Source organism: Molothrus aeneus, chromosome 3 (assembly GCF_037042795.1).
Source record: "Molothrus aeneus isolate 106 chromosome 3, BPBGC_Maene_1.0, whole genome shotgun sequence".
Classification (NCBI taxonomy): domain Eukaryota; kingdom Metazoa; phylum Chordata; class Aves; order Passeriformes; family Icteridae; genus Molothrus; species Molothrus aeneus.
In genome coordinates, this window is record NC_089648.1 from 87024313 (window position 1) to 87045702 (window position 21390).

General features: G+C 39.2%; 1 protein-coding gene across 1 annotated transcript in view; it reads left to right on the plus strand.

The window, feature by feature from the left end:
* The window catches only part of MLIP (muscular LMNA interacting protein), a 103928-nt gene that overhangs the window by 23886 nt on the left and 58652 nt on the right, over positions 1 to 21390 (plus strand). The window contains exons 2-3 of the mRNA XM_066545878.1: positions 18874 to 19032; positions 21017 to 21385. Of these exons, the coding sequence (XP_066401975.1) occupies positions 18874 to 19032; positions 21017 to 21385 (528 nt within the window). The remainder of the gene's footprint in view (positions 1 to 18873; positions 19033 to 21016; positions 21386 to 21390) is intronic.

The window sequence follows — 21390 nt, forward strand, 5'->3', positions numbered from 1 at the left end:
TAATATCTAGCCTTGCTAATGCTATGGTCTTCTGTCTCATGTTTTGGGAGGATCTAGTGCAGGATTAGATGAGGTTTCCATGACAGAATATAACCCAAGTCCACCCTGTGCTTTCTTTTCTCTTTAGAGAAAGTAAGAGCAGCACATCTGACCTCACATAAGCATTTTCATTAAAGTACTCTGGAAAAAATTTGGTGACATTTCTTCACTGAAATCAATGAAAATCTAAGAGTGAAAATCTCAGAGGCCTGTCTGGTCCCAGAATTTCCATCCCACCTCTACCCTCCTCAGCACTCATAATTGGTTTGGGCAGATACAACACTACCTTGTCCCCCTTTGGTCTCAGAGAGCCATGGACACACTGGTCAGGGTCAGTGGCTGTGACCTGAGCACCTGCTGCCACCACTGCAGGCAGTGTTCACCAGAGCCTGTGCAAGTGGCAATGAGCTACAAAGGACTGGTCCCAAATTGCTAGAGATTTAGGGAGTAGTCTTTCCTGCAGGTGACACTTGGGCCCAGAAAAGCTGCTGTCATGCATATGAGTGTTTCTAAGGGGTGTTTTTATTTTATGAAGGCTGGAAAACAGCAGTTAGGCTAAAATGATGCTTAGAAAGTTTTTTGTCTCCGTATCTCTTGCATAAGTGTTTGCAGTGATCTTTAAAAAAAACTTCACTGGGAAAAAACCTGTAAAATGATTTCAAGGTCTTCTATAGGTAATCAGACATTTCTGTTATACTGCCATTATTGTATTACTAGATGGTATATGTGGTACTAAAAAAATGAGGCATTTTCATAATATAAAAGCTATTAGAATATTCAGCTGCAATCACTGCCAGTCTTTTATAGTATCTACACTGGCAGAACCTTAGTTTGCTTGTAATGCTTGAAAGTTTATTACTTATTCATCAGCATCTTAAATTAGACAGCCTCAGTATCTCAGCTCTCTGTAGCAGGGCATGTTGATTAGTGTTTCTAGAAAGATTTGGCATAAGTTAGGTTGATGCTGGCAGAGAGAGGTGGGTAGCATATGTACTGCATTATCACTATATGTTTTCAGTGTTGACAGGAATAGAAGGAAGCTGACATAACACATCTTGATAAGTAATACTGCTATTACGAGTGTCACTTTTATCACCAGCCATGCAAAACATTGACCTAGGACTCTGGTTTGATGTTAAAATAACATTGGTGTGTATTGACATATATATCATATTGATTTTGTCATGACATTCCTTGGCAGGAGTATTATTGTATATTGCTTCAGTTTACTTGTTAGTGTTGCCCTTAATATCTCCTTCAGAAGGCAGTAGTTATTTTTGTGCTTTTTTCCCCCCTAGTGACAAAGATAGCACTTATTGGTTTGGATATGAAATGCTTATAGGTAACATTTTCAAATGAGAGGCTGTCATACAGTTAATTTCATTGCCAGCAATTCAAGTATTGAAAGATTCAATGTCATTCAAAGATTTCTTTTTTTTTTCAGAATACAAATCCATTTTTGATAATTCCATCAAAATTTGATGTCTGGAACAGCATACTTTTTCTGTTAAAAATGGAATTTTACTATTACTTATGTAATGTTTGATGCATCTTTAAGATGTGCCAATCATTTGATTACAATTTAAAGATGATTAGCGGTTGCTAACTTCTGAATGTGAATGACTGGTATCAAAATACTAGGCTGATCTAGCAGAGGTATTCTGGAAAACACCGTGTTGCAAATTGCATAACCCTCCAAAGTACAGGGATTTTGGGGTGGTATAACTGGTATGGACTCTGAATGGGTGGTGGGAACCTGAGCTGTGAGGCATTTGCTTGCACAGGTTCATGATGACAGCACTCTAGATCTCACTGGAGTTGATTTGGCTGTAGACTTTTATTTTCACCATGTAGGTACTGTGGGAGTGTACAGAAAGTGTGGGGTATTGTCTAGGGCACAAACAGCTCAGCAGCACACATTTGGACAAAAAGGATCTTTTGTCAGAACTGAGAGTTGCTTGCTGGAACCTCTGAGACGTGAGAGGTGGGACCACAGTGGCTCTTAGTCCCGTGTTGCCTTTGCAGGACTCATCTGCTGGTGCTGTGCGGTGTTTTGTCTGTGCAAGTAATAGGAGCCTCCTCGAGTCCCGTCTCATAAGCTCTTGAAGGTCTATTTCTCACCCAAGATAGCTCAGCCACCTTTGGAGGCATAAAATCAGCAGGATGGCTTCCGTTGCAGTGTTGGAAACAAAAAGGTTTAATAAAAGGCAAAATAACAAACTTCTTACAGGGAAAAACCGAGCCAGGTGCAGGAGGTTCTTGCTCCTGGTAAAGCACCTCACAAAAGCAATTAGTCTCTTTGTTCTCTTCTTTTTCTAGTAAATTGCCCAGGTGGGATTTTTTGGCTCCTGTCCAATTGGCTATCCTTAAGTTTGAGGCGAAGTCCCCTAGGCCTATGAGGTGGCTTTTTCACCTAATCGAGGAGAGAAACTTCTGGGCTTCTTTCCTTTTTGAGGGGACAAAGGTTAGTTTTGTCACTCCGTCAACAAGGAGCACATTTCTGTACATGCACACAGGCACATCCCCTCTAAAGCTTGGAGGGCCGTGTTTAAAGGAGAGGAGACACCACCATGCTGTGACCATCTGGATGGGAGCCACTTTGGTGTGGAGGATGAGTCATTTGGCTAGCACAGAGCTGTGCTCTGCTTATTAAATTAGGTGACGTGTTACACAATTAGCCTGTATTTGCGCGGCTGGTGACCCAGACTGGCTCAGGTGTCCCAAGCTCTGGAGCTTAGGAAGGGATAATTTGGACCTATCTGTAGTAATCACCCAAGAAAGCTGTGACCCCGGAGTGGTGGAGCTGCCTCAGGGAGCCATCAGGAAAAGCCGCCTGTAGAAAAGCGTCCGAGCCCTGGCCCTTGGAAGCGGTAAGGACCTGACACGGAGCCCCAGGGAGCTGCTCCCCTTCTCGCCTTTCTCAGCTGTGGCTCCTTCCAAATTTAGGCCTCTAAAGTAGGGATCAGTTTCTTACGAGAATGAGGCTGTGAAAACGGCCCCAGTGGATCAGCCAGAGTGCCAGTGGTGCAGTGTCCTGTCTCAGGCTGCGTCTGAGAGCTGACGCACAGAGAACAGTGGCAGAGAGGGGCCAGCATTAGAGCTGAGCTCACATCTCTCCATTTGCTGGGCAATTACAGTACTTCATCATTAGGCACAGAGTATGTCAGTGAGTTTCTCCTAATGAAAGTCTTTCATATTGTTTAACTAATTGAATAGTCACTGGGCCAGAGGAATTTAGGGGACCTAAATTGTCCTTTCCATTCCCATGTCCTGATCAACACCTAATCCTTAGCTGCTTCTACATTGCCCTAAATATTAATTATTTATATGGATTTTTTTGGTGGAATTTCTATGTATTTGTTAAATGAATCCCCCTTTGTTACCTTTTACTAACCTAATATTTTAACTTTTTTCCCCTTAAATATTCTGATTTTTGGCTTCCCCCCACCCAATGATTCAGTTTTCCTGAGAAAATTTCAAGAAGCTTTAAATGTTTCTCTGCATTCTGAACAGAATTTGTGTGTTTGAATATCTCTTACATTTGATGTCAAAATCTAGCAGCAAACCAATTCTTGGTGACTTTTTTGTGCACCTTCCTTTGCTGCTATATGAATAAATGACATTCTTCACATATTCTTCAAAGATGTCATGCCTCTATTTTATTTTAGTTTAGATTTCATTTTTCAATAATTTTATTGGCATTTTATAATATTAATTAGAATGAAAAAGTTTTTGCATTGAACTAGCTCTCATTAGGCTCTCAGAAGTTGTGTTTGATAATTTAGTGAGTGCATTTTTACAATCCCTGGAAAGTGTGCAGTCAATGTGAACAGGGAAGAAACGTGAAGCTTTACCAGAGGGTTTATGTAACTGATCAGTTGCAATGATGGATGCAGTGTATAAGAATTCTTTCCCAGAATATACTTTCTAAGTGTGTATTTGTGTAACAGATGTTTTAAAGTGGTGACAAACAGCAAAGAGAAAAAAAAGAAACAAAAAAGAAGATAAATATCTTAGAAGTGATGTAGAATTCAATGTTGATGACTAAGAAATACTGCAAAAGAGTTTTTCAGGATGTTTCAGTCTTGTTTTACCAGTTATGAAAGGCCACATGACTGCAAATGCTTGACTAACATTCAAAAAGTCATCCCCTGTTAGCAGAGAAACATTCTCATGCTACCCAGGGAAGAAGTAATGGTAGGCTATTTAAATAAATCCATTTGCACCACAGTATTTTTTTTATTTTGCAGTTGTGGATGTCCAGCAGTCCCTAGATGATTGATTCACTATCTGTACCTCCACTGACAGATAATAACCTTTAAAAATAGTCTTGCAATCAGATGCACATGTTCCAAGAGAGATGAACTAAATTTGGATGAGAAAACAACTTCTGAAGAGTGCACCATTGGTAATTAGGCTTGAAACAAGCTGATAGTTTAGAATTTGGTCTTCTGAAGTGATACAGCATAATACTTATGGAACTGCTTCTTTCATTAGTCTTCATGGAATGAAGTGTATTTTTAAGTAGCAGGTGCAAATGCATGAAAGCCTACTTTATTTTTATCATGATGCAATCTCAAAAACACTGTAAAATCTTGCTCAAGTCTAATTTTTTTCATTTAAAAATCCATTAAACTGTAGAGTTTCATGTGAGCAAGGCCTAGTCTATTGTTATAGGACAAGTACATAGTCTGCTGATCTAGCTGTTTGCAAAAGCAAATCCCAAATTCTTGACACTTCACCTCCACCCACATAACATTCTCCTGTCTCTCATTTGAGCACACACACACACAAAGACACACACTACAGAAACCATGCCAAAGCCTCTTAATCCTGAATGCTCTATTAAATGTTTGAGGTTCTAGTAAATTGGAGTGAAAATGCAATGACTAAGAAATAGTTTGTGTCCTATGTAGTAGACAAGGAGTTCTTAAACAGACCTGATCTTGTTTTTGTAGCACAAATCACTCTCTTTAAACCTTTTTGGCCGTTGAATTTTGCCAAGAACAGCTGTGGGTCAGTACAACCTTACATCTTGTGTTTATTTAGCATTAGTGAGGAGCCAAACAAAAATGTCTGCCCATTGCTTCAAATCTGTGACTGTGTGCATTTCTCATATGCATTGTTTTGGAAGAAGAATAAAGGCTGATGGCAGGTCAGATGTGCAGATCCTTCACCTGCAGCTTTCTGGCTTGTTTGTGACCATCAGGTGCTGCAGTGGCTCTTGGCTGCTGGCAGGCAAAAGGCAGGTTCCAGTGAGTGCTGCAAAACAAAACCTGTCACCTCACAGTTACCTAAAGCTCCTTTCTCTTGCTCCACAAATCCTTCTTCCAAGGCCTTAGTGTCAGGATTTTTGAGTCAAATGCTTCTCCAGCTCTGGAAGGTTGCAACGCCATTTTAACTTTCAATAACTGTGTCTGACAATTCTGACTAGGAAAAGACTTTAGCGGGAGGAAGGCTTCAACCTTTGGCAATCTGTTTTCTGATGCTAATGGTGGAAGACCTCTTTCAGATCTTATGCTGAAAAACACATCTGAGAAAGAGACATCTGAAAATAGTCTGGTAGCTGGGTCATTCTTATTCTTGTCATTCAGAGAGACATTTTCAAAAGCAATTCTGTCTCTCCATTCTGGTGCTTCCAGCAGTCATTCCCTCCTGGATTCAAGGCACCATCCAGATAAAATGAATGAAGCCAAGTAGGTTCTGTTAAAAAGGTTTTGTTCAAGCAAACTGACTTTTTTAGTGTGGGAGAAAATACTTAAATGAAAGATTCCTGGTCCACTGCAGAACTGCAAAGGAGATGGGATCTCCTATGTACAGTGGCAATACAGAATCTGTTGAGGTAACATGCAACAAAACACAGCATCTGACTTCTACCAAAATTAAAGGCAACCATTTCAATTAGTGGAATTTCATAATCTACTAGTATATTTTGTAATTTTCTAAAACATCTTTCTTGGAAAGCAGAGTAAAAGTAATTTTTTTGGTACAAGAGGTCTTTTAAGTTACTTGAAAAACAACTTCATTGATTTCCTTAACTTTTAAATTCTTTTCTTCATGCTGATTTCTGGCTAGTTAACAAACAAGACCTTATAGGCAGGGCAGATACAAAGTCAGAGACTGGAGCTGGGAGAAAAAATACTGTATGAGGGTACAATTTTTGGGAGAATATGTAAGTGGTTACACTTTCTTTAAGAGTCAGAGAAGGGGTGTTTTAGGGAAGAGGACTGGGCTTGTGAGTGTATCTGCCTTTTGCTCTTCTTGGGTGCCTGAGTTCTCCCCTTGACCTGTGTTCTCTGCTCTTATCAAAACCTCACCTGGATAGCTGTGGCAGCACTGGGCTTTCACTTTTTTTCCTGAAGAAAGAGCTGTAGCCAATAGGAACATAAGGTCCAACACTATGAAAAAGAATTTGGCATAAATAGTACAGCAGTGCCTTTTTTCATAAAAACTGAGTTTAGAATATTTTAAAATAATCCAAAGATTTAGTAAAAAGTGTGCATGATTAAAATTTTATTGGATTGCCAATACATTGCTGTTAGGATGGTCTTGATACATGACCTAAAGTTTCAGGGATTTTATTTTTTTTTTTTTTAATTTGAGACTAGCTATGCTTCTGTGTAATGTAAACTAATTAAGCTGTTCAGAAGACATTGATTATGAACCTTTCATAGATTGTGCCTTGTGCAGGCAGATGGGAGAGCTTTATTAAAAATGCTTGTCATTTCTTAATATTGTTCACAGGACATATAATCTCTGGGATAAAGAATACTTGCAAGAGTCATTTGCTGATGCAGAACAAGGACTTTTATTAAGTCCAAATCTGTTTATTATCTGTAAATCTTCTAACTTGTCAAAACATTGGATGAAAAAGTAATGCATGAGTTATAGGGTCTTTTCTGTTGAATTTAAATGAAGAATATATATTTGATGTCTGGTTTAATGATCCCTGCTCTTGAAAATTAAAACCATGACGGATATGTCAAACTAACAAACTGATAACTGAAATGCTTTCACTTTTTAAAACTTTATATTAACCTCCAATTTTATTTAATTTGAATTTCAGTTTCAATCTTCATCCAAGATATATTTCTTCCCTTTTCAAAGCAAAGACCAAGTTCAGAAACTCAGAATCATACTTACTTTCACTCAATTCTTGGGTGAAATTTGACTTATTTCAAGTAACTTTAAGAAAAAATGGTCCAAAGTTATTAAAAAAAATTTAAAAGTCACCATTTCTTCTGAAATCTTGTAAGATTCTCCTCAATCCAGACATTTTAGAGCACTGCAGTAAGTAAGGGATGTTTTCCCTGAACCTGTCGGCTCTGCTTTTGGGAGATTGCAGATTCATCTCCCACTAAGGCAAAAGGAGCAAAGGTCTCTTTGGCTACAAAATTTTGGGCTCTAAACCCTAGAGTTTGAAGAAGAGGGCATGTGTCTAGCTAATAGAAAACACAGCACAAGAGAACCTTGACTTATGAACACTCTTAACGTCATTGAAATGCTAAATGTCCTTTACAGGAGGAGGGACAGAATCCATCCTATATAATGTATGTCAGGAATGTCACTTAATGCACAGCTTAAGGGTAATCAGTTCTCCCTGGTGGTGAGGGTGGTTTAAGAATATTATGAAATATACTGGAATTACTGCCAGGACCAACCTTGATTGTACTGAGTTTATTTTGGGGTATTATAGGAAATACAGGCTTTGAACTATTTTAAGGTGACAAAAATATTTCTAAAATCTCTGATATTGTAGTTCTTTCAGTAAATTAATTAAATTGCTTCTTTAATCAATCTAAAGCTATGATTATTACATTCATGCCTTCCTCCAATTTCCTAGAATGAAGATACAACATGACAGTACAAATACGTAGGAATTAAGTACTGAACCGACATTGTTTCTCACTACCTGCCAAAGTGTTTTCCATTGCATTGTCACGTGTATTCTAATATTGGGAACTTCTGAAGAAAGTATCTGTAGACAGCATGTAGATTTTTGTTAATTTCAATTAGGTCCCCTCCCTTTGTTATAAGCCTTTGAGCCTCTGATCCTTTTAGTTGAAAAGTGTGTTAAATAACACTTAAACAAGTGTGTAATAAATAACACTTAAGGAGTGTTATTTATTACACATTATTACACATTATTCATTTTCAACTGAAACACCAAGGTATTCTTTGTAACACTGACAGGGTTTTGCTTAAATTTGGAAGACTCTTCTTTAGAACCCTGACATTAGTAGCATACTTGGTCTTGAAGTGTTTTCTCACTACCCAGATTTGTTGTCTAAAGAAATTATGCTTGTTCTTGGTGCAAAATGTACATTCTGCTGTTCTCCTACAGTTCTTCTATTCTTTCTCCTACACTCTGAAATATCTGAGGAATGGTACATGACTGTATTTAGTGAATTATTAAGCCAAAGTGGAAAAGTAACAATTTTTTTAAAATGAGACAAAGTCAAGCTTGTATATATATAGTGTAAAATTATTTAATAAGTAAAAATAAAGTTATTTAATTGGACCAAGTGTAATTATTCTTCCCAATAGATAAAGTCATATGAAAATGACCCTAGCACTATAGCACTATTCAAACATGCAGTATTCTCGATATCCGGGAAAGCTCAAGTTAAATGTTTAAGGACAACTGCTTTGGAATGATTAACACAGAGAAGAAAACAAGATCCTAAGTTTATTATCGTGCCCTCCTGTGAACGTGCAGAAGAAGCCAACAGCCATTCAGCTTTACCTTATTGCTTGCTACTAGCTGAGTGCCAGAATAATTACTCTTTGTAGCCAGCATTCTTCTGAGCCCACACAGACCTACTCAGAAAATAGCTCATTAAAAGGACCTCTGAAAGTCCTTGCTGAGAAGGGGAAAATATGACCTCTTCTTCAGTTTTATCATAGACATTTTGTTGCTGCTTTTTTAATGTTCATTTTTTATTTATCTTCCAACTGTGCTCTACATACTACAGGCAGCAGTCTGCAGAAGGAGGCATCTGAATTATCAACCCTCTGAGTTTTATTAGTAGGGGACAGGTAAGAATGCTTGTAGATGAGCTTGTATTGATTATTCCTTAAATGCCTGGCACAGATGACTGTAAAGGGTGCAGCTTCTGATAGGGAAGCCTATTGCTGATAATACAAGATGAAATAATCCATTTCTTAGAGATTAAAATATTAACTGCCTTCCCCTATGTGTGCTTTGTTTAAAAGCTGAAAATTTAGCAGCAGATATTTCCAAAGTGCTCTGTGTATCCCTAATGTACCATCAAGGAGAACTCTGTTCTCTTCTTTGTGGAAAGGAGCTGAGGAATATGGGCTAGCTGGTATTACAAGACTTTCACTGCTGTCTGCTGAAATGACAGTAGAAAAAAAATTATTCTAGATTAACTAGAAGCCCTCAATCTGGGCATAAATGGAGTAGGTAAAGAGTAACGTTTTAATTTGCCTGTGTTGAAATCTATGACAGCATTGCTTTTCTTTTTTCAATATACCCTTTTCTGATTGATAAAAAAGCTTGTTAAATCCAGAGGCCAGATGGCTTTTTGAATCTTGGAACACATATTTGAGAGTATGTAACAATAATTTAGTGAGGTAATACCAAAACATGGAAGATGTGCTATTATCTGTCGTTGGTATGCGGGTGGCAGCTGTATGGCCTTTTGAAAATCTAACACAACTCTTTATTAATATTCTTTGGATTGCAGCTCCAAAAATATAGTTCCTCTGCAGTACCAGTGGCCAGACACAAGCTGTAGCAGTTTGGGAAAGGAGGCACCTATTGAAGATGTGATTCTTATTTTAAAATAATAGTAATAGCAGAGTCCAAACACAGGAAAGAATCTGTGCTGCCAGAAGCAAATCACATCAGCCTTTACTTTCCTCCTGCCAGATCAACTATTTTTAAATGAATATTTACTTTCCAATTAAATAAAACCTGTCCAAAACATTTTAACTCTCAAGATCCCTTACTTTCTACAGTTTTTAAAAATGAAAATATTTTAATAAACTAAACTGAAAAAGCCATCAAAAAATTAAATGTACTTTTAACAAATTTTTGTTTAGCTGAGAACAGACAACAGTAATAAAAGAGGAATATTAGAGGAAAAGGAAACTTTTAGGAAATCAGAAAATCAAAATGAGGAGACAGCTGTCAGTGGAGACATGCATGTAGTAGCTGCAGGCTGTGTATGAGCATTTCACTGCATTTTGGTGTTTGGATGAGAGCAGCTGGAGCTGGTTGGTTGTATCAGGGCAGGAGGTAATGACAGGATCTGTTAACCTGGGGCATGGGAATGGGAACATTAAATCTTACAGAGGTAGCTGCAATCTCTGAGGGGGAAGTATTGGATACTGTCTTATGTCCTCTCCTGGAAAGAATTTTCTTTGCTGAAAATGCTGGCAGTGAGAATGAATTTGAACCTGAAGCTGTAGTCCTTTGGGTTAGAGGACAATGTTTCTTAGAGTAAATGCTACAATTAACAGGTGACCATGGTACAAAGGGCCATGGTTGTTCATTTCTTCCTGTCAGATGTGGGTGACTGGGGTGTTCACACTGTGTTGGAGTGTTTTGGATAGAGTTATACCTGGGGGAACACAGAGAAAACGCTGTTGTGAAACAAATGATGTTGTGCTTGCCAAAATATTGCTGAAGTGCTCTTGCTGACAGCAGGTTTGCCCCAAAGCACTGAGAGCCCATGTCCTCATAAGGGTCCATGAGGGATTTCACACACAGCTGTTAACCTGGAGAAGTTTGAAGTGTAACTCTGTATAAATCATCTGCTGAAGTGGGGCTGTACCAGTCCTTCAGTTGCATCTAAGCTAAGGAGCAAAGCACTGCTTTAAAACTGAGCAGAAACCTGCACAGGTGGGAAATGCTCAGTCTCATCTCCTGTATCCAAATCACTACCAAACCTCAACAGAGGTAAGACCAGATACCTTGTGCAACTCATGCAAGCTAGAGAAGCATCTATAGAGATGCAAAAATTTCTAGTTACACTAATTGGAAAATTAGCAGTCTAATCACAGACTTATAATGTTATTAATTCCCTTTTCCCCGACAGGAACAAGTTGAAGGAAGCACTTCTCAAAAACAACATTTATATGAGCCCTTTTTCTAGTCAAGATATTAAGAGAATGAGGCTGTTGTTGTTAAAGCAGATAACTTTCCACAGGGTGTGTTTGGTTGCTGAAGCAGCTTTCTCAAATTCTCATGCACTAACTCATGTCCAGCTGGAGGCACAGCCCTTTGTGCAGAAGTAGAAGGCTTTACTACTGCGCCTTTGGCTTCTTGGTGAGCTGTATGTGTAATCCTGCAGTCTTTGGGTACAGCTGATACAGGGGGGGTTCAACTTGTTCATTGCTGATTCCAGTGTGTCCTGGGGGTCTTGGGCTGATACTTGGTATTCTGAATTTATCATTTATTTTGTATTCAACTGGACCACTAATCCCCTAAGTTTATCCATTTGGGAAAGACTTTTGTGCACTACCTCTCACACTTACCCTCTCTTCAATCTGTTTTCTCTTAGCACCTCCTCATTGTACTGTTCACCGAAGTGCATGCAAACTCTCGTGTGCATGGGGCTTATATAATGGTGTAGTCTAGGTACAGACATACACTTAAAGTCCAAATGTCCTATTATTGCAGCTCAATGGTCTCACAGTTGAAAGCAACCTAGATAACTTCCTCTTCTCTACCTCTTTTATTTTCTATGTATCATTATGGAAGCTGCCAGCATCTCTATTGTTTGCAGGAAGGTGGATGATGGTGGTGGTGGGGCTTACCCTGTGCTTTGGGCCCACTTGAAGCTACTTTACTGTCTTTGTTAACAGTTTACTTGTTCCTCCTTCATCAGCCAGCACATCTAAATTTAATGGTGTTTGACATGTTTTATATATGCCACATAAAACATGTTCTTTTCTTGCTCTGTTATCCTTAATACCACCAGCACACAAGGTTACATTCCTGTTGTGAGTTACAACTTATTATTAATGATTTGTGCTTGTAACCCTAAGGCTCCTATTCCACACTTGCACTTTCAAGGCTTCTGCTATTATCTTGTCCTTGTACTTTTGGAAGCATCTTTTAAAATCCCTTGTTTTCTTCAACAACCTTCAAGCTATGATAGCATGACATGTAGTATTAGCACATATATATCCTTTTTCTGGAGTCACTCTGTAGTTAATCCAGTGTACAAAATTAATGGTATAATGGTCTGCTAGGAGATTAGCTCAATTGGTTAAAGCATAAGTAAGATATGCCAAGGCTGTGGGTTCAATCCCTGGCCACTCACAACACAAAAAACGAGTTGGACTCATTTTTCCTTATGGGTCCCTTCCAACTCAGACTGTTCTGTCATTCTATGAATAAGAGGGTGCAGTTTACAACACATGCAGGGGTATGTGCAGGCACAGCTGTGATGCTGGGCACCACCTGCTTCCAAAATGCATTGTTTGCAACAACGTCACTGGTGTGTTCCCAAACTTGCTCTGCAGTGTGCTTTTGGAAGGAGAACAGCAGAGATGCTCACCTGTGCTGGCTGCACCACTGGGCTTGGTTCAGGCAGGCAGGACTGGCAGTGCTCAGGGTGTGGTGGCAGAATGTCAGAATGTGAATTGGTGGCACGTGAGCCCCAGCTCTGCAGGGAGGGAGCTGCTCTGGCTGAAACCCCTCTGCCCTCAACCACTCGGACATTTTGTGACACCAAAAGGCAAATGGCTGATGTGGGATACTCTAAAATTGAAGTTCCTTCCTAGCATCATCCCACAAGACTGATGTCTCAGCTCTGACAGATGTAAGGAGGGATTTATTTATCCTCCCAGTGCTTGATTTCAAACAGCACCCTCTTACTGATAGGCACAGCTTTTGGGAAAACACAATGAGAGGAATTATGTCATATAGATTAATGAGAACGTGCTTTAAGTTTGCTGTGAGGGTAACAGCAGCACTTTGGTACTCTGTCACAGGGCTGAAATTGCAAGAAACTTACAGAAAAAAAGAATAAATTCTAATTTTCAATTTCTCACTGAGTAAACAAGTCAGAATTGTTCAAAAATGAACTGGAAAATGGGGATCTGTTTTGCCTCTCTGCTATAGTAATGTGACTGACCAGCGTGCAGCCTTTTTTGCTGGGCAGAGGTATCGTGACATTGCATAGGCATATATTATATATATCAGTTTTTATATGTATCTGCTAATGTGCTAGCATGAATGCTTTACATATGAAGGCGTAAGTCCTATGACCTTGCAAGGCCTCCAGTTTTAAGGCAGATATTTTTCTTTACCTTCAGGCACTGGATTTGATCTGAAGTCTCACATTTCCCAAGAAGTCTTCTGACAATGATCAATATAAAAATATTTAATAAACAACCCATGTGCATGTACGCAGCACCAGTTTTTTGTTTTGTTTTGATTTTTTAAAAGTTTTCTTTTGCCTTCAAACTTTTTCAGTCTACTTTTGTCAGTCCTTGACTGCCTTCTGTGGAAGGCCAGATAGCAAGCCTGGCCACACTAGTGCAGAATCAGCAACAAGATTTCAGCTTAATTTCTGCTTGATCCACACAGCAAAATGAACACAGGACAGCCAGAAGGAAGTGGTGATTCCCTGCTGAGGAAGAAGCCAGGGGCAGTCTGGGTGTGGGACAACCTACCTGTGGTTTTTTACATGGGTGATGGACTAGAGCAGCTTGGGATGTTACAACACAGTGTTTTAACTTGGGAGATATTGCTTCTTAGGAAGTTTCACAGACTGAAAGCAAATCAGCAGTTTAAGGGTGCCAGTGACACTAGAAATATAATTTAAAGACCCAGATCATCTTAGGGTCTAATATTTTATGACCATTTAGTCACACTGCATTTAATTAAGTCAAGTAAGCATAACAGAAGAGGTATTTTACTTGCCCTTAGCAAAAGGAGGAAATTAAATGTTATTTTCACTTACTTTTCATCAAACTTAGCTGCATATGTGTAGAGCAGTATCAAAGAGCAATTACAGTTGTATAAAGTCTGCTGGGCTGAAGAGCTAATTAAAATGATGTTTGAAAAAAACCCACTTAATCTGAATGAGCTCTTGCATTTTGAATAATAGATTAAATTTTTTTACTATTATTCATTTGCTCTTTCCTGTGCTGTAGACACATCACACATTAATTTTCAAAAGATACTTGTCTGCATTTGAGTGTGTGTTGATGTAATGAAAGAAGCACAAATGATTTGCTGAAGGTGATAAAATGGGCACATCATAAAGCTTGGGGAAGCTTCTAGGCCAGAGTTATCCTGGGAACTTTGGCACAAACTTCTTCTTGACTGTAATTTCATTCTGGACCTTTGGAATGGGTTTAGCTTTTTCCTCTGAAGTTCCACAGAGAGAAAGTTGGTGTTCAGATGATCAACTGCTGCTGTTTGTAAAAGGTTTTAGAAAAGCCAGAGCTCATTACACAATAAACAGCTAATCCATATTAGGTTACTGTGATAGCTATAATGAGTCATGATATGAAGACAGGCTGAAGATTCTTACATCTCATTCACTGATCATTCCATCTGACTAGATTTTTCTCTAGATTTTTCTCTGTCTCGAGGAGGAGGCAATGTCTCTTTGTGCTTTGACTTTAGTCTGGACATAGAAAAGGAGTTTAAGGAGCGATTACAGAACTCAGACTGTGTTTTTGGATGGCCCCTCTCCCTAGCTGGGTGAATGGTGTTAGCTGTGCTCTCTCTGAGTGTCAGAGCTATATTTATCACTCAGGAATTGTGGGCATGTGAATTTGTGCTCTGACCAAAACAGTGCTTCAGTCAACATGTTTCTATTTCATGATGTACACACTTGTTATTTTGCTATTATTTACTCATCATTTCCTTTTCTGTCCTTTAAACAAATAAATATCTTCAAAGGAAGAACTAGATGTTTCAAGAATGAGGTTTTCTCAGGGTGTTGTTTTATTAATAGAATGACTTACATTAACAAATCAGTGCAAGAAGTGGTAACGTGACCCAGCATATTGAATTTCACTTTAGCAATCTGTATTCCAGAAGGAAGTCCTGAGAAGCAATCATTGACAATAGAACCTCTATTTAAATTACAAAATAGGCAGCATGCTGAATGCATATGGAGCATATGAGAGATTAAACAGAAGTGTTTGTTTGTGTTCATAAGGTAACCAAGACAATAAAAATGGGCTCTACAACTAAGGACTACAGAAGCTGTGGTAATGAAAACAATAATTAATATAATTTAAGTTACTATCCCCAGGGCAGCTGTGAATTGATGGTATTAATTATGCAACAAACCTGTTTGTAAATTGATGACATAGGAGCTCATGGAAGTCATCTAGAATAATTTTTTTGTTTTGAAGCTTTTTGGCAATATATTGTCCAGCTGCCCATAGGCACCAGTGGATATATATAAAGGTTATTAATATTAAACTCTATAATTTCTATTCTTCAAAAAACTAGTTAATGTGAGGCTGCAATTATAAAAAATCAGTTATTTCATGTGCATAAGATTGATTATATAATATAAACCAGAATTCCTCAGTTATTGAATTCAATAGATGTCCCATTTGGTATTTTTCTGCACTGTAACTGTATTGATTCAAGTGAATTCCAGCAGCAGGGAATGTATGATATTGAATTACCTCTGCTGTTACTACTGATTATGAAGGAAAGATGATAAGAAGTTTAATATATTTTTAATATATATTTGAATTTTAAGCTTTTTTCTTTATTGTCTACCTCTACATATCAGAGTGGCTATTAACAGATGAAATGCAGTGCTGGAGGTCCAGCCTGTTCATTTCTTTTTGGTTCTTCAAGGTTAGAAACATCAACCAGAGAGAGAGAGATGGTAAATGAGATGAGCATATAAAAAAGGTATAAAAATCTTTTTTCTACCTTAAAGAAGGAAGTAGTATTTAACAGTTCCTTCTGCTTTGCATTGTTAAATGAAAAATTAAATTTTAAAATGTCCAATTATTTTTACTTATTTTTCAAAAAATATATAAAATAAAAATAAGCACTTAAAAATAATTTAAAGCCACAAGTATCTGTCTTTTGTTTTCCCTCAGTGGCAATGTTTGTGTTTTCTGGCTAGTCATGTGATATTTGCTTGTCTAGGTTTCTGTGAAGCAGCTTAGATTGCATGACCGGTTTTACCAGCTGGAAGTACCTGTTTCTCAATTGCTGTGAGTGAAACTAAGAGGAGCACAGTCCTGTCACTGCTTAGTGCAGTACCTAGCAACTTGAAACTGTCTGAAATGCAGTAATTGTATTTGCTTGTGTATGCTTTCTAAACTTTAAGAAAATAATATACACTAGGGGAATAAAAATAATGCCATGATTTAATGGCATCTCCCACCTGAAAAAAAATCTTGTTTGTCTATTTTAATGTATTTTCCAATCATGGTTTTAGCTTGCAAGCAATTTTGATGATTATTTCCACAGTGTCTTTAGGCCAAAGATGGTGAGGTTTTCTTTGTGTGTTCTGTAATTTTTCCACCAAGGCAATAAAAATGGGAAGTGCAGGGTAAGACAGATACAAAATAAGGTAATATTAAGATATCTCCATTACTGTGCAACAGCCTGGAGCCTCTAGTCTAATTTCTTGTTTGTATTTCCTTGTTACAAATATGCAAATAAAATAGTGGGAGTTTAGCAATGCTGACACATTATATTGGAATTTGCCATAAATCTGTTTGTGTTTGGGCTTGCTATTTGCACACTTATTCCCTCTCTTCCTTTTTCTTTTATAAGGAATATTTTGCCCTCTGACTCAATAATGTCCAGTGATACAGAACAGCTGCTGTCAAGTGTCAAAACAAGAGCATGACTAAAGGGTGAGGTAGAGGGGGGAAATGGTTTTAAAGACAACCAAGGAAGTCAAAGTCCTCAGCTGCACTTCCTAATTAGAGAGAGAAGATGAAAGCAAAACTACAGGTCTTCAGGAAAGCAAAGGTCATCTCTAGCTGATTTTAGTGTAGACCCAGGCAGGGTGTAAGACTGCAGTGAATGGTGTCAGCTGTACAGAAATCACTAATGCTGATGTGATGCTCCTGCCTGTGTGCAGGTAATCCTGCCCCTTGAAGGCACCTTGGGCTGGAGGCTGCATCCCTGGCTGTGTCCTGGGGAGTGGCAGCTGCTCCCTAGGGAGTGCATCCTTGAGTACTGACGGTACTCATCTGGCTTTTATCAGGTGCAAGGACAAAGTGTTTATTGGGCTGGCTAATAATATTTAAAAATGGTGTTGGTCTGTTATGAAGAGCAATGATCAGACTCTAGTACCTTAGCTCCTGAGAGAAGGACAGAGCTATTGTTTCTCCTTCACATAAAATAACATCCCGAGCTCCTGGCATGGTGCAGCATTTAGCTGTTATTCCTTTACTGTTGATTCAGGCCGTGCATTATTTGTTCCAGTGCTTGGTCACTTGTGTGAAATGGAGGGGGAAGTAAAGTAGGAGAGCACCTTGTACCTGCACACCTGGATGTGTCTGAGAGAGCACAGTTGTTCCAAACTGTAGAGGAAAGAGCAGTTGACTGCATTTCTACATATAACCTGCCTCTGTTTTGCCCAAGCACTCCAGGAGACAGCTGTTAGTAGAAGTAACTAATATTTGCCTAGAGTTTTTTAAAACTAGAAATCTGTGTCCATCATTTTAATGTTCCAGCCACAAGATGATCAAGTAATGTAAACCATAATTCTGCTCTGTTCCATAATTGCTATTTGCTTATGGATGCAAATTACAAAGAAGCATAATGAGAGTCATAGCTCTTCAATTTGTTTCACTTTAAACAAGCAAGCAAGCAAGCAAAAAAAAAAAAAAAAGAAGCTGAGGCAATAATCATGTTTTCCTGTATGATTCAATACAGTTCAACCCTCTGCATATTAGAGTTCATTGAAAAGACAATTAACAGAATTAACAGTCATAAGATTTACATAAGATATAACAAAGGAATATCAATGTACTTCATATTCTTGAGTCAGAAAAAAGAATTTTTTACACCAACAAGTAATGGGAAGGCCAACATGTCAGGTTCAGTGGTTTGGGGTGTGGCTCCCTCTATTTACCTGGTGCATGTGCAGTTCCCCTTCCTGACATCTGGCAAAGCAACTGAGAGCTTTATGATGATGTGGACTTCGTCTTTTCCCTGGTCCATCTCCTGTGCAGGGGATTCAAGTGATCGGAGAGCACTGTGATAAAACCAAACATTTAGGTGAAATTGCCTTCATTTAGTCTCTCTTGTCTTTGGTGCATTCAGGCCCTATATACACAGCCCTGCTGAGAGGGCAACAGGGGGAAGGAGAAACAAGCAGACAGACAAACAACTAGTTGGTGTAGGTGGCTGGGAAGCCCAAAGAAAATGGAGAAGATACTTAAATTACAATTTATTTCTGACAATTTGGTATTTGTTAAGCAAATACTCTAGGGACTGTAATTTGCCCAGATACACTGATATAATTGAATTTTTGTTCTTCTAAAGTAGAGTTAAACAAAGATAAAAACAGCCTTGAAATGGATTAAATATGGTTTCCTAATTTTGTTATGGAAAATTGAAAGAATAGCAAGCTATCAAACAAAAGTTCTCCTGTCTGCTGAGCCACACTACTAGAATATAGAGAATGTTGATGAGTATAACCATGGCAGTGTTTTGTCTGTTAAAAAAGGCTTTAATACACAATTAGCCAGTTAAAAACCCCCACCAAAACAACTACAGGTAGAGTTAAAAACAGACATGTAAGTTACATAGATTCATTATTTCATGTTATTCATATTATCTCAACTCTGATAAAAATTGTCTTTGTTTGGATAAAAAAGTTGAATTAATTTTGTGTTTTGTAGGTCTCTTCTCAAGAATCTGGGACCAAACCATTGACCTTCACATTCGTACCATCCATTGGACAGCTTCCAACTCATTTTGAGGTTGTGGATATCTCTAAGTTCCTTGTGACAATTCCAGAGGAACCAAAGGATCTGAGCAACCAAAAAATTGTAAATAAGGTAGATTTTTCTTTGCATTGCTTTTTCCACTTCTTCAAAAGATAATTTTATTCTGAGCATTACTGAATTGAAGCCCTTTCCCTTGAATGGTTTCTTGGCTTGTGCTTGGTTTAATTACCAAGATATGGAATCATTGTGCAAGAGAAGGTGAGTGTCTGCTCAATAGCTTGCATTGCCTTTGCCAGACTTTATACTGGAAGGAAACCCTTGATCATCTCAATTCTGTGCTCTGTCAGTCATGCAATGGCAGAGGGGGACTCCTTCTTGATCTTCATGACAGCAAGTGTGGTGTGCAAGGAGTGTTATTACATGGAAATGGACCAGGAGTTGTTCACTGGATCCTGGTTTCAGCAAATGCCAGTGCTGTGGCTTCCAGAAAGGTGCCAATTCCTTTCATAGCTGCATAGTAATGCATCAAAGTGGAAGTAAGCTTTTGATTTTTGAAAACTTTTCCCTGTGATTTCTTGCACAGTGAAGCCCGCAGCACAGCATTCCTGGCTCTCCTTCTTTTAGTCAAGCCTTTGTTTGTTTCTTTCCTGCCTCACAACACTTAATGTGCTATTTTATTCCATGTTGCTTGAAAGGCTACCACAATCCTCAGGTTAATATTAGTGCTTATGGCAATTCTGCTTTTGTATAATTGCTCTTTTCCGGGGACATTGCTGGGGCTGCAGTTCTGGGTGCTTCTCCATAATAAACTTTTCAGAGGAGTTCACAGCCCTCTGACCTGAACATATTCCAGCATTTCAGCAATCTATCTGTCGAAAAAGGGGTTAGGTCTGGGCAAAGGGTGGATGTATTTGAAGAGACATTCACTGGAATATTATCCTCAGGTGGTTTAACTAATTAGTTACATTTACAGGTGCTCGGTATTGGTTTTGTTGTAAGTAATGCCCAGGGTAAAGCAGAATCAGGTCATCCTGTGTATCTCTTCCCCATGTGTTTCTCTGTAGACAGAGGAACCCTTTCTGGAGGTTGATGCAGTAGTGAGGCCTTCATAGCACAGATTAGTCCCTCTTCTAAATTGTCTAGAACCTGAACAATGTTTTGACAACAAACATCAGATAATCAAAATAACACTGTCAAACTTGTAGTGGTGCTATCCCCTTTTATGGTCCAATATTTTTTCTAAGAACTGAACTCCAGGACTCATGGAGCTGCCAGTGAAGTGGAAATTTGTAATTACCGCATTCCTCAAGCAGCATTCAAATATGAGCCCCATCTGGAGGCCTTCTCTTGCAGTACACAATATGTCTATTCATTTACCTGATTCCTCCTCTGACAAGAAACATGATTTACAATAGCAGTTTCAATACTGAATGCTTTAATGATATGTGTGTCATGTGTGTAGTCTGCACTATTTCTGCTTTCATCTGAAGCATGCTTGAGAAATGACATACTGGATGTGGAAATTGCAGCAAATACGAGGAACAATTGCGGTCTGTGCTGCGAAGCTTGAACATACAGCAAAGCTCTCTGACCTCTGAGTCTGTTCGCTCTCTTCGAAGAATGCCTTGTCTTAAGGGCCTTTGTTTCTTCATTAATATGTATAGGTTTTGTCCCAGATTTGTCTGTCAGGCTCCTCTGAGGAGCATTGTCTGCTCCGTGGATGCTGTGGTCGGGGTGCCTTCCCACCGTGTCTGGTGTAGTGCGGTGTGACAGCTCACTCGGCTCGGCTGCTCTCTCCTTCCCAGCCCCTGTGCCGGCTCTGTCTGGGGCCATCGCTGTCTCAGAGCCCCCTGTTGCTCTGTGAGCTGCTGAGAAGGCAGCTCCCACAGTACTGGCTGCGGGCTGGAAGCTGGGACTCCCCAGCTTCCAGCCAGAAGTGGCTTCTGCTGTGCACTCATGCCTAAATTCTTCATTTGCCTACAGCACTTTTGGTAGTGCAGAGACAGCCACTACCTAAAGCCAAAATTACCTCACATTTTGGGGAACACAAATAAAATGCAGTTAATTGGGATCTTTTTCCTTGTGTCTTTTGCAGTCTGACGCAGTCTCTGATGAGCTGGTCTTAAAGAGTGGGGCCAAACAAGGCTGTGTGTCCACTGTCTGTGCAGGCAGCGCCCGAACGGCTTTCCCGTCCCTGGGGTGTCATTCAAGCAGAGGAGAAATGCAGGAGAATGACCTTTTTAAGGCTGAGTTTATCCTGATTACGGACTCTGGTGATGAAGATGAAGTAGCTGCTGCCTCAAGCAACGTTCATCAGCCTTCCGATGGCTACAGTCCCATCAGTGCTCAGCTGCTGACCACATCCCACGATTCCCCTGGCACCGAGGCAGGGAAACCTCCCGGCGATGGGCACCTTCCAGGTGTTGCACTTTCCCACAGTATTACTGATCCACAAAAAAAACAGGTAAT